The sequence below is a fragment of the Battus philenor genome, unplaced genomic scaffold, assembly GCF_028537555.1.
Source record: "Battus philenor isolate CCGP_79_NKW_IND1 unplaced genomic scaffold, ilBatPhil1.0.hap1 SCAF_15, whole genome shotgun sequence".
In the NCBI taxonomy this organism is placed as follows: Eukaryota; Metazoa; Arthropoda; class Insecta; order Lepidoptera; family Papilionidae; genus Battus; species Battus philenor.
This window is the reverse complement of record NW_027181677.1, coordinates 6,179,804-6,193,687: the sequence shown is the minus strand read 5'-3', so window position 1 is coordinate 6,193,687 and position 13,884 is coordinate 6,179,804. Positions and strand designations below refer to the sequence as shown.

Here is a 13,884-nt window from a genome sequence, read left to right as displayed (position 1 = left end):
ATAAGGGCCACCTTTGGCAGGCGGGTTGGCGATCGCAGTGTTTTATTGTAATACGAAGAAGACGCTGGTGTCCATTCTCTGGAAACTTTTGTGAACAGTGGCAATCCTATATAATTAATGCAAAAAGCGAAGCAAGTGCGAATTATAATTAAAATAAATATATTTATATAGTCCTCTAATGCTGGGCTACTGTTCACTTGATGGCACGCAACTCCAAACTGTCAATCGACAAAAAAAAACTGCGGATAGAATAAATATGTACGGATTTATGGCACTCAACTTTGGGCAAGTGCCATCGACTCCAATTTTATCATTATTTAAAGGCTGCAAAATGGTACTCTAAGAACAGTTTCAAGCGCGCCGTGGTATATTACCAACACAGAGATCCACGAAACACTTAATTTAGAACTGTTAAGGAGTAGTTGAAAGTAGCAGGAATAAATGTATACAGCGACTAGAAAATTCATCTAAACGACTTTAGCAGTTATCATAGACTAAACAACTAAAACGCTACCATATACAAAAACTTGGTGACAATGGTGAAGGATAAGGTATCTCCTGGGGAGCACTTTAAACGTGATAAAGGACGAGGAACAAATCTGTCTAGTCTAACACTGATTACAATACGGAATAAAAACACGGAGAAAAAAAGAGACTGCCAAAAAGGAAACAAGGCGATTACTTCAAAATTTGTTTAATCATAAATAAATAACATTTTTGTTTGGAACAAAACAACCTCATTATTCACACACCATACAACTCGTCATTTAGTGAATTACAATTATTAATTTTCTAATTATATTCTAATAATACTTACAGCAATCTTATAATTAGCGTTGTACACATTGTTATTACCACAATTAATTTGAGATTTTTTTAATGTAAATATCTAACGCTTATAGAGAGAATTATTCCAATTAGAAAATATGTTATCAATATGTTTTTAATCATGGAACAATTGGTCGTATTTTATGAAAAAAAATTCTAAATTTGAAATTTTCGTAATAAGGTTATAACGAGAAATGTAAGATATATCGAATAATGTACCGATTGAAAAGCGAGGCTGTGTTTAAGAAGAATTAATTTTTAATTTATTTTTGGACCAATAATTTTTTTACACTGTTATCTTATATACTTGCGTCTCAATTACACTTTTGATATAATTGACATACATTGAATAATCCCTAATGTTAGTGGACGACACAATTAGCACGATTGGATACAAAATGAATGGAATGGATAAAGCCGGTGCCGATCTTTCTTTCTTCTGAAACTAAATGTATCGCGAGGCAAAAGTTCCCGAAAACAAATTAACGAAAAACATCCTTCATTTAAAATAAGTACTTACCAAATGTTATTGTATCTTTCCAACATTGTTATGTACAAATTAAATATTTTATATTATTGTCCGTAATAATTGGTCAAATTGAAACTCAACTCTCATTTAAATTATTGCCAACAATTGAAAACTTCATCAGTGACCGCATAGCAAATATATTTGTCGTTTCTTTTTCTCAATTAAATATTTATTTAAAATTAAATCAAATAACAGTAACATCGGTTTCAACTGCTTTTTTATTGTACTGGTGTTTAAGATATGATTTAAAAGATATATATTATATCATACCTTGAATTGTGTTAAATAGTAATATTTTAAGTGACAACTTCCAAGTTAAAAACCTTGTTGTTAAAGGTATATTATTTAATTAAATTTTCACCATGTAAATCCTGTGTTAAAGATTTTCTTACGGATAAATTATTATCTGTAATCAATTATTATTATAGTGCTGCCAAAACCGTACCACCGCGCCTTACGAAAAGGAGGTGAACTGGGGTCCCTAGCAAAAAAGGGTTAACGGAGGACTGATGGAACTGAGTTACTGTTATTTCCTCCTCCTTCCCGCCCGTGTCGCCGCATCTAAGGCGCGGTATAGCGGTTTCGATAGACCTATAACGACTGCGCACGTCGATCGAAATTGACCGAGTTGTAAATAAACAGATCTACTTAAGCACTAACAACTAAAATATAGAACTTAATCAAAATTCTATCATCACAATACTAAAAGATTGAATAATTTGTTTTAATAAAACTGGAAACAAGAAATCAATAATTTAGCACAATACCTAACTAAATAAGAATTTTTGGTATCTGGTCATCTATTTGCTAAGCGTAACGACAGTTAGGCCCTGATTTATTTCGACGAATTGGGTTAGCGAACAAAATTGTTTTACTGAATACTTTACAACAAAGTTATTGTATCAGAGCTGATACCAAAAACTAGCACGCAATATATCTTTATGTAATACGTAGTAGGAATAGACGAATGAGGTAAGCAAACGAACTTACATTTAAATATCGTGGGATGTTATTTACGACGAATCGATTTAGCCATTCGAATTCAAAAATCCTTTATACAATTTCGCTTGGAAAATGTAGCTACATAATGAAGTATACACGTAAAGTCAAGTAATCAAATTTCGTGCCACGCGTCAGATATATTTCGTATTCGATTCAATCTTTACACAAATATCACACAACTTCAAGTATTCCCACAAAACTTAAAAATCACTTTACTTCAAACCGACCAATAGGAACACAAGATGTAAATCGAATAATTGTGATGTGAATAAATTCCGAAAGACGGACAGTGATTTCAATTCAGTTCAATATTAAAAATGATACTGAAACTGTGATGAAGTTCACGTACATCTTTTTCCATAAGCATCGAAAGCCGTAGTATATGTTTTAAAAATTCGGTATTAAATACGCAGATCAGTGAAGCGTAAAAAAACTTATAACTACAGAGTAACATCCTATGGACGATTTGGCATCTGTATTGGCCTTTAATGAGGATTTGGACGCAACCATCGCTAACAATGTTTTCAGTTCAAGTCATTTAGTTGACAGAACTTCGTGTCTCTCGGTAAAGCGAGGACATTGTTGCACACGAGTCCAACCACTGGGTTCTCTAGGTTGTCGTATTTGGAGTTTGTCTCCGAAGATAGGCTGACAGCGCCACTGCTGTCCCCTTCATAAGTGTTCTCCGTGTCGTCGACGTTTTGATCACTGTTACTTGACTTGTCGTTACGTTCGTGAACGACTTCCTTCTCCAATGCGTAGTCGTATTTGCCGGAGTTCTTGTCGTTGTTTGCGAGCTCGATCCAATGAGCTCGATTGCTTTTCACTCGGTCTAGCATCGGTTGAAGAGCAGCCGATAATACTGCGAACGCCTTTAAAAAAATAATATGACTCACATTAAAGTTATAAGTAAGAATATATAATATTGTCGCATAAAATGTTTGTAAAAAAAGTATAAATTATTTTGTGAAATTTTAATCATGGAATTTAGCCAACATATTCAAGAACTTGTAAAATTTCTTTTAATTATTATAGACATTCAGTAATAAATATAAATGTAAAAATTTTTATTTCTATTTTTATCTGACAAATTACAAATGTATTAATTTGGCTATAACATGGAGTTTAAAGCACAACAAAAATGTCATTAAATTATACCTCATATATGGGGAGACAGATAGTGTCAATGAATTTGACTTGCATCGCTGGCAGTTCGTCCTCTTTATCCCTGTTCATGATATCCTGAAACCAATTATTGTTTATAAAATCAAGTAACAACACTGAAGTAAGTATTCTGGGCAGAGGCCAGAATTTGTAAACCAAATCATGGAATGGTTAGGTTTTTAAAAAAAAATCCGAAACCCTATTTATTAAATAAATGACCGCAGTTCTTACTCATTTTTATTTGGCTTTGATCATCCGTAGAAAAATTTTGCCTAAATCCTCTAACATTTTAAATTTCCAAGTAATTTAATATTTGTTTTGTAATAAGATTTCTCAAGTCACAATAATCCATTTAAGGATCAAACTCTAAAAAACGTATAAAATCTATCATTAATTTCAATGCAGTAAAAAACCGGTCAAAGAATCTTTCATCAAAATTTATCGCGATTTAATAACAATATAATAATTCAGTAAAGATGTAACTTTCCAGCATTGGGATTGAAGGGTATTTATCAGCAGAAGTTTGAAAAGAAGTAAAATGAAACTGACGATCGGAGTGAGGTTGAGATTGTGTCGCTCGAGGTCTCCCTGGCGGAAGAACTCGCCGGCAACTAGCGCGGCTACCCGACGCTCTACTGGCCACGGCTTGCTGATGGCGGCCAGGTCACACGCAGTCATTAGCATTGCACGCAGCAACCCACGCCGTTCTGGGCACGCGCCCCAAGCGCTTACTGCGCCCACAGCACCTTGCGCGCCCACTGTGCCCACCAGCTCGATAAACGCCGTGCGTTTACTGCGGCATACAAAAAAGAAAACTGAAATCTCAAGAACTACGGCATTAATGAACGCTTCTTTCTCATCCACTATGAGGTTCTCGCCTTAATCTAAATATGGCCTTTACAACATTGGTTCGGAGTGTGTCCAAATGTAACAAAATTATTTAAACTGAGACTAAACATAATCTTATACTGAAGAAGATGCAAACGAGTTTGGTTTTTATATATAAAACATTAGTACGTGTCTAGTTCTCTCATTAATTTATTCAACTTATTTTTCTTTATATACATGATTTAATTATAAAAAATTAAGAGTTGAAAAAAATCTTGTGCTTGCATCATAAGTGTTGAAAGTAAATAGAGACAAGGTAAATAATAGTAACAATTTAATGTTTGTATTTTCAAGCGCGATAGTACGCACTTTTCGCACTCTCAATCGCATTGTATTGGAAACTGATATATTAGTTAATTCTCCGACTGAACTCATTGAGATAGCTGCCTTGATAACTGTACACAAATAACCAAGCCTTTATAACACAGAATACCAAGGCTGACAAAGCTTCTTGTCAGTCTGAACCATTTTACAAAGTTTGTTTTTTATTAAGAGCTGCAATTAAATAGGTATTTAAAAGGTATGCAAAAATGTATTAAAATTACCGAACTTATTTAAAACATAAATGAAAGTACAAATATGTGCTGTAAGTATTAAAATTAAACACATTTATTATTTTTATTTCTTGATTATTCTTTAAAATGTAGAGAATAAGGGCGACAACACATCTTTCTTAGTAATGCTCTCTTTTAAATGCTGATTAGTTAATTCTGATCGGTATTTGAATTTTACGATACTTAAAAAAAAATATTTATTAAAGAAATAAAAAAAAATTAGTGGTTCTCTCTGCATCTATAACAGGAAATAAATAGATGAAAAACGTTAAACTTTCTATTGAAATGCAAAATTCTATATATTATACATTTCCATTTGCACTAAAGATCCACTAATGGACAAACAGCGAGATCCTATCTATAAAAATTATTTTTAATGTTCTAGTGGATCAGGATTATTCTTTTTACACCTTTTCAATCGATTTTAATGAACATTTCTTTTTTAAATTAAAAGTACTGTCAGATACACAATAAAATCTTTATTATTAACGTATAATGTTGCTAATTTTATTCGTGTACATTTATGCATAAAAATCTAATTTTAACATACCTAAAATAAACTGCCAAATCGGTTGACAGTATAGCATCTTCCAAAACCTTGACGACTCTCTCGTAATCGTCTGAAGAGAGGTTTGCGAGGATCTGGTTGCCAGGGGAGTTGAGAATCATCAGACATTGGTCAAAGTGATGATGTTCCATGGTCGAGGTTGAGTACAGTTGTGCCAAAGGTGATGATGCCCTGGAAAAAGAAAGTATTCATATTTAAAACAATAGTATTAGATAATATTATGTGCTTTAAAATTGGCATATCTATGGTTAGATGAAAATAAAAGTAGAATATTAAAAGAGGAAAACTTCAACAATCTATTAACTTAAAATTTTAAGAAGATAATAAGATATTGAACTATAATTAAATAGAACTACATATTTTTATTCTAAATCTATTTTCAAAATTCTATCGAATCGTGAGACAAATTTCACAAAGGAATATAAGACCATGAAGCAAACCTGCGGCTCTTCGAGGGGTCGTTAGTGGTTTTCGATTAATATTCTAGTGTTCTCTTTTCATTTTTGTGGTATCATATTTAAAAAAAAATTGTTATCATATGTTTCAAGGTGTCTTTTAAATAATTCGCAATAGATAAATTTTTACCAAATTTTAGAGAAATATCAAGGGATGTATATTAAATGTGTTACATTTTGAAATTGAATTGAATTTTCAAAGTGTCTAGGTTTTAAATTTTAAAATGTAAAAAGTTTTTAAAGTAGAACTTGGTAAAGAATTGCTCAAACCAAATCAAGGACGTTTTTAAAAGTAACTATTAGTACTAATTATTCGATCTCGTAGCTTTATTTAAAGTCGATAGACTTCGTTGTAGGGGAGTCTGGTTTATTCTAGTTTGTAATAAATAAGGTTCCTCTAGCACAGATCACTTTAAAATAATTCATAGGAATTCAAAATAAAGTAAATTAGCAGTGGTTACTTATATCAGGTAAATCATTAAAAGTGGTCAATGTTACATTCGAGACTATGAATACAATTCATGTAGCCGGATATAGCAGTAAAAGTTAAGTGGTAAATGCGTAAAATGCGACTCAATCGCCTGTTTTATATACTGTGTCAAATATACGACGAACAAGAAATTCGAAATGTAAATAATTCGTATTGTCCATCAACCCGTATTTGTACTAGAACCTGCGTTGTGAATTACAACACTTTAGTTACTATTCGTTACTTCTACAATTATCAATCCAAAATATGTGTATTTTATAAATAAATTTTTGTTATACGGGATATTTTAAAACTTACTTGATCTGGAAAGAGTTGTTAGTCCCCCGGTGGTCTAGATCGTGACACAGGCAACCAATGATCAGTGCGAGGCATTCGAGTTCGCCGAAAATCTTCCACCACTGCGTCTCCTGTAATGTTTGATTGATCTACGATTAAAACCAAAGAAAAGGCTGATTCACTAAACCAAAATAATTTTTAATTTATTTACTAAGTTTTATGTAAAAATGCAAGCAATTCCCGACTTCAGTTTTTTGTCTTTGATTCAATGTTGAATCTGTGTCATACACACGAATTTCACATTTGTGAAGAATTTGTCTATGTAATCTGTTGACAACTGACCAGACCATTTAAAAATTCTATATATTTTAATTTTTTTTTAAACTTTTTATATTGACAGTTTGTGTCGCTTGCAGCTTTTGCTGGTTCGTTTGTTCTGTCAGTTTATTATTATAATACGTAACGTTTACTGATACCTTGTTCTGTAAAATTATGAATTATATAATAATATAAATTATATTCTGTGAAATTATCACCATCGTTTTCATTTATTTAATCCGTTTATGCAGTCCACATGCTCGCCAACGGTTTTGGTCCTTCGAGCCTAATCTATCCAAACGACCTTTGAATTTACAGTTCACACGTTTGACAACATAGTCATAACAATAAAGTACTTCCTTTTAGTTAAATTGCAATAACTCAATACAATGCAAGAAAACTATATTGTTTATTGTTAATACTAATATATTTTTATCCTAAGTCGCTATATATAATAAGTAGCTATGGAGCCGAGCATACAAACTTATACACACATTTTGTACATTAATTATACAGGATTGCCACTGATCAGAAACAAGTTTCCATAGGATTGGTAGCAGCGGCCTCTGCATTGGCCAACCCACCTGCTAAGCGTGGCCGATTATGGCATTTCCCCCCATAGATATCTTTGGGAGAGTCTTACAGTGGGCGTGTGTAGGCAGAAACGACAAGTAGCAAATTATTTAGTTCTATTATAATTATTCACCCTGTTAAATGTCTTTACGTTAAAGAATCATTACTATATCCTTTAAACTACAGAGGTAATCTTTAATATTTGCGAAATACTTCTAAACTGGTGTAGATAGCAAATATTTGTAGTGTAGTATACTGTATTTTATTTATTATGTCTATTGTATTGCATGTTCATCTGATTTTTCTACGTAATAAACTATACTTCGAATTACAGAAAATTAAATATCAACGAAAGAAAGTTTATAGTATTTAGTTTTAAACAGTAATCGATAATTTAAAAACTGATTATACCTCGGAAAAAGATAAACACAGAATTATTTTATATGTGGTTGTTTCAATGGCCTTCAATGTGAATTCCCACAAAGTCGCCATTAAAGATGATTTCTACAGAGTAACAGTTTTAAACAATATCTCATACTTCAATTATTTGTACATTCTGTTTTAGATAATCTATTATATCCGAGGAGACTGGAACATAGTTTCTAATTAGTCCTAAAAGTATAGTAATGTACACGGTTTATAACTTACTGTTAATATAGCGAACATCATCTGCGCTACGTTGAAAGCGTGCCTCCAGTTGTGGTACGTGACGTTGCGGTAATTCTTCTTGACGCTGAGCAACCAACGGCATAGCACGCCGTAGTCTATGTGAAAGCGTTCCACGAAGTCCAAATCCAAAAACATTCGGAGGCACGCTTTGAGCGTGTCGTCGTCCGAGAGGTCGATATCATCAAACTCCAGCTCGTGAAGCTTGAAGTGAACTGACGATGGTATCCGTAGAGTCTGAAATAAATTTAATACAATCTTATAATTATAGCATTAGAAGCACATCGTAGCACGTATGCCCACAAGGTGGATTAAAGACTTTCTTAAGATCCTCGGTAGACAGTGAAAAGTGTGTACGTTAAAATAATAATTTAACAAACTATACACGCCTTAAGTCTTTTTTTTAAATAAATAACGAAACTACTCTGTTATGTTATTTGTAATTTGTTAGAAGCAGTAGTGGGTCCCTAAACTCACATAACATATGGTGTGATTTTAAAGTTCTGAATTGGAGAACAAAGAGCTCACCCTAACTGGATGTAGGCCTTCAACGGTTCTATTTAAAATCTAAAAGGAAAGCTTGTGTCCAGCAGTGGACATCCTATCGCTGTAATAATGAAGATACTGATAAATAGAGAAGAAATTCGGGATCTTTGGTTAGTTACCACTATATAGACCGAGATCTGATAAACTAAAGCAACTTAATTGTATAATAATCTTTTAGTTTTCGGATTGCTATTTATATTAAAATCTTTACTAAATGATTTTTAAATATTTTAAAATCTAATCAATGGTTTGTTTTTCTCTAAATATAGCATAGTACGTGTATATATATATACATATATATATTGTAAAAACTAAAGCCTAGTCATATCTACGAAACCTTACGTAAATATTACTTTAATTATAGAAATATAAATTATGGTAAATGTGTTTTTCAAGACAAATTCATTTTAATTTTTTCATTTAAACCGAATGTACCAGAAACGTGTGTCAAAGCTTTGAAAGCAATTAGGCGTCATGTACGAACGCGTAATTGACACTACGCTTTGATGTACCTCGCTGAAATTAGTTTTTTTTTATTTCGATGTTAAGAGACACAAGTACATAAAGAGTGTTTTAATTAGGTTTAAAAGATAAATTTCTAAAAAGAGCAATCTTTGAAGATCGAAATAATTCAACAATTTCTTTTAATAGTCAGAATCATATTCCATTATGACAATAAGAATGAAAATTCTTACACAGAAGTCTCGTGTTTTATCTCATTTTTTCCCGGTATTAATCTACCAGTATCACCGACTTTTCTTTTGAGGCCATCGTGACCATCTTGAGATTGTATTCAATTATATACACTAAAGACGCGGAATTTGCAAATTTAACAAATATTAATATCACAGACTTATCTGTGTAGTAAATAATGATTGTTTAAAAGTGTAAAAGGTCAAAGTGGTCGATATATATACGATATCTCATTTACTGTCAATTAATGTGTGGTACATCTAATCCAAAAACATAGTATCTTAAATAATATATAAGGTAAAGAAGATAACAGTAAGAAAGCATTTACAAAATTCGGATTATAGCATATTACAAATAATCATTTTTTACTAACTGTTCCCGCAGTTTTTGTACTACTAAAAGTTATTGGCTTTACCTATTTAACTTTATAAAGGATTTGGAAAAAGATATAAAATGTTTTATGAAGTAGGCAATACATTCAACTATAATAATTTTTTTTAACTATAACCAATCCCGTTGTATATTAATAAAAAGGTTCTCCTCAAAAATGTTATCTTACGTTATGTGTCTGATTACTCATAGTAAATATTTTTTGTTGTCACAGCTATACAGTGCGTAGCGTAAAAAAGCTGTCGTTTACAAAATTTTGATAAATGATATAGCCATAACGGTGCAAATGTATCCACCATCTCCAATGAATGCACAAGAAAACATTTGTTTGAAAACTACGATAGAATATTATAGAAACATATGCACGTTCATGGGACGGACTTACAACGAAGTAGAGACATCACAGATGGCCTAATTATGCGGTTAAATATTTAGAACACAATGTCAAATGATCTATTACAATGTAGCTTACTAATTGTTTTGTTGATTGTGGTATCGTTCATGACAATAACAACACTTGGCAATGTTTTGCTTTTAAAACATTGCTGTAATTATGTTTATTTTATAATCTCTTTATTAAATATATGCATTAGTTTTATTTATTTTCAATCTGATAAAAACTCAAAACGAAAATATTACTTACTATTGCTAAAACTATTTAAAATAAGATACTTATTTTCTAGCGCGAAATTACAAATGTATATCATCTCGTATTATTTAGGCTAATTTTATTACATTTCCTCTTTTTATTGATTTATTTAACAATCAGGAACATCGAAAATACTGTGATAAAAATCAACAAAATTGTATATTGCACTTCTTGAGGAAGGCTGTAGACAGTGCTTCGTTGTTTAGAAGCTAACTGTGCTAATTCGTCGGTCAATAGGACCTGGTACCACTTTGAAGAGACCCAGCATAAAAAGGCCAGGAAGAGAGCCAAGTACCGAATCACGTGATGATCGGGTTATTTACGAGTCAAATGTTGAGAAATCTCAAATGGTAAACCTCAAGAACAGTCTGCAAATTATTCTGTGGACGACCCGGCGCTGACATTTTGCTATCGACATATGGAAATATCAATCGACACGCTGCCCTAAATTACTCCGACAACAGTGATTCGCCAGGCTGAGCTTTGCTCAAATACGTATGTCAGTGAACCAGGATAGTGTTTGTTCTTCGCTAAAATCAGGCTTTATTATACCAGGAGAATACTTTGCAGAGGCATGATGTAAAGAGTTCACGTCTTCTGATTGGGGCTCTGTTGTTTCTGGCAGCAATTAATTCTAACGGACTTAGTGTTCATCAAATTCGGCGCACTGGTTTTTTGGTCGCACTTAAAAGCTATATTTATGGAGTATAACTTGTCTGGCGTTGTGGTGACGAATAGGATGGAGGTCCGAATTTAACGTTTGGGTTGACAAGCTCAAAGACTCGACCTTATCCAATAAAACATGTCTGGGAGGTTAGAAAATGAAGGGTCAAATCAATGCCACCGGTTCCGCAGGTAACCAAAGAGCAGAAATCTCTGCTAACCGTAGAGTGTGAACGTATTCCGCAAGAAAAAAATTAAAGAAATACGCGTTAGCTTCTCCAAATGAATTCAAGTTGTGATTTGGACAAGAAGTGGTTATACCTCTTACTAAACTTTATACTATAGTTACCATTTAAAAAAAAAAGACATGTTGATTTTTTTCATAAAATGTTATGATAAATATACGAAAATCATTGCTGCAACTATCATGTTTAATGAACGAAATTCCGGAGATGCGAGTTTTCGATATCATCTAATAAAATGATTAGAATTCGTTTTTAAATAATAACAATAATTGGTTGGTACAATAATAGTACAATTAATTACAGCTGGTTAACAGAGAAACCCGATTTTTGCAAAAGATAATAAATAATGCCGTAAAAAATTAAGGTAATTTAAATAATAAAATATTTGTTTTACCCATAAAGGATTTCTGAGGTAAGTAAGAAGAAGTTTTCGTTATTCTATATATATTGCTCTGTGTTTAAAAATTATATGGTAACATAAACATACATGAATTTAATAATGCAATAATATTACATAACGAACAAACAACTCACCCGTAACCTCTGCGCATCGTCAAGTGAGGCGGAAGCGTGGTAACTTAAAACCTGAAAACGGATAAATAAATGAGAAATAAATATTTAAGCATCAACAATCAATAAGTGAGCTAAGTAACAGCATTTATAATTGCCAGTGCGAGTAAAAAACACAATTTTAAAATATTTTTAACGATTTTCTTGCCGTAGTGACATTTACTTTCCGCGGATTAAAGGCTTGGGTTGTCACTGAAGGATCATACCGATTCAAGGGTGTCCAAGACGGAGAAACCTCTTGGAATCTCAACTCATCGGTGACCGTTATGATATTATCACTTAGGAAAGCGTTAGCGCTGGTAGATGTAGCGGAAGAAATTGCAACAATGTTTTTATCTATAATCGGAAATCTTTCTGGTAGTTGGCGGTATTTCGTATATACTATTGGCTATCCCCGAAGAGGACTAAGTGGTTTTACTTTGCGCAATAGATGTAGCGACTTCTGAAAAGTCTTGTAAATTTCTCGGCCCGAGAACAGTTCAGCGTTTAAATGTGTCAGGACAGATTATTTTATGTGGGTCGGCACCCACGTTGAGCTGGTTTGGGAACCAGTTATCAATTAGTGTATAAAGTTAAATAGGCATATTCAGCTTAACTCCTTTTTCCATGTCGCCCGCGAATTATTTTCGTGTTTATATGTAAGTAATATATAAGTAATTAATACTGATATTAATTAAATTTAACAACTTTGAGCTGTTTGAAACAAGCCTGTGAACGCACTGAAAGATTAACAATAATGATACATGTTAACAATCTAAAATATTTACATGTAGAAAGACTAAAATATGGTAATTTTTATAGACGTTTTGACGTATATAATGATATAAAATTAAAAAAGCTCTAGCTCAACAGTATACTGCTTTACTTACATCGAGTGTGACACTCTGCTTGGCCATGGCCGTGATAGCCTTCTCGTACATATGTGTATTGTGGATCCCCATCCCGCAAAATATAGCAAATGCCTCCACGAAATTTTCGTCATTTTTCGTAAAAAGCAGTCCGTCGAATTTATTCACCAACTGAAACGAGGAATTTATTAAATTATCTAATATTCTCTAATAAACGCGACTTGTAAATAATCAACAGGAATAATAATCTCTGTAATGTATGTAATGTAATGTATATCTGTATGTAATGAGTCATTTTATTAATATTATTGACATTGTCATCATGTTAATCATTAGATGTCCACTGGAAGGCATAGGCCTCCCTCAAAGATTGCCTCTTTGACCTGTCTTGCGTTTCATGTATGCGACTTTTCACGAACTTTGTCGTCGATCCACCTAGTTCCGGCTCTATTTAATATATTATATATAAACTATTGTTAATTTTTACTAAACAAACGTATTAAAATTACTAAAATATATATAACCATTCTATTCGACTCATTGTCTTTTATTCCACCATTCGTCTTGTATATAATTATTTTAAAAGATGTGAATTAAAAGTAAACATTTCGTAACAACGAAACATTAAAGCGCTTGCATATTATAGTTTTGTCAAGTGTTTTATCCTTTCATAAATATCAGTATTAGTATATATAAGCATTCGAAATTTAAAATTTTCGACCAGCGTCAAAAGTTAAATTAAAATTTGAAGCCTGATTTTCTGGTCGGATAATTTCTTTGATCAAAGTCTTGTCAGACTATAGGCTAATATAAACAAAACTCGAACGTTATCGCAATTACTTCTAATAAATATTACATAAAGTTATTGGTTTAAATTTCAAATTCAAATTGAAACTTCTTTACTCATCATAAGACGGATTACATCTTTCATTGACGTCAAGTTGCATTTACCACTTGTTCGCATTATAA

General features: G+C 32.4%; 1 protein-coding gene across 6 annotated transcripts in view; it reads right to left on the bottom strand.

Annotated features, from left to right (window-relative positions):
* Positions 1 to 741: 741 nt before the first annotated feature.
* The window catches only part of Pde11 (Phosphodiesterase 11), a 206,302-nt gene continuing 193,159 nt past the window's right edge, over positions 742 to 13,884 (bottom strand). For all 6 annotated transcript variants that reach the window (XM_068762042.1, XM_068762038.1, XM_068762043.1 and 3 more), the window contains 8 exons: positions 12,937 to 13,086; positions 12,032 to 12,082; positions 8,294 to 8,548; positions 6,776 to 6,885; positions 5,516 to 5,704; positions 4,073 to 4,316; positions 3,518 to 3,601; positions 742 to 3,231 (listed from right to left, as the gene is read on the bottom strand). In XM_068762042.1, the coding sequence (XP_068618143.1) occupies positions 2,884 to 3,231; positions 3,518 to 3,601; positions 4,073 to 4,316; positions 5,516 to 5,704; positions 6,776 to 6,885; positions 8,294 to 8,548; positions 12,032 to 12,082; positions 12,937 to 13,086 (1,431 nt within the window). In that variant the 3' untranslated portion in view covers positions 742 to 2,883. The remainder of the gene's footprint in view (positions 3,232 to 3,517; positions 3,602 to 4,072; positions 4,317 to 5,515; positions 5,705 to 6,775; positions 6,886 to 8,293; positions 8,549 to 12,031; positions 12,083 to 12,936; positions 13,087 to 13,884) is intronic.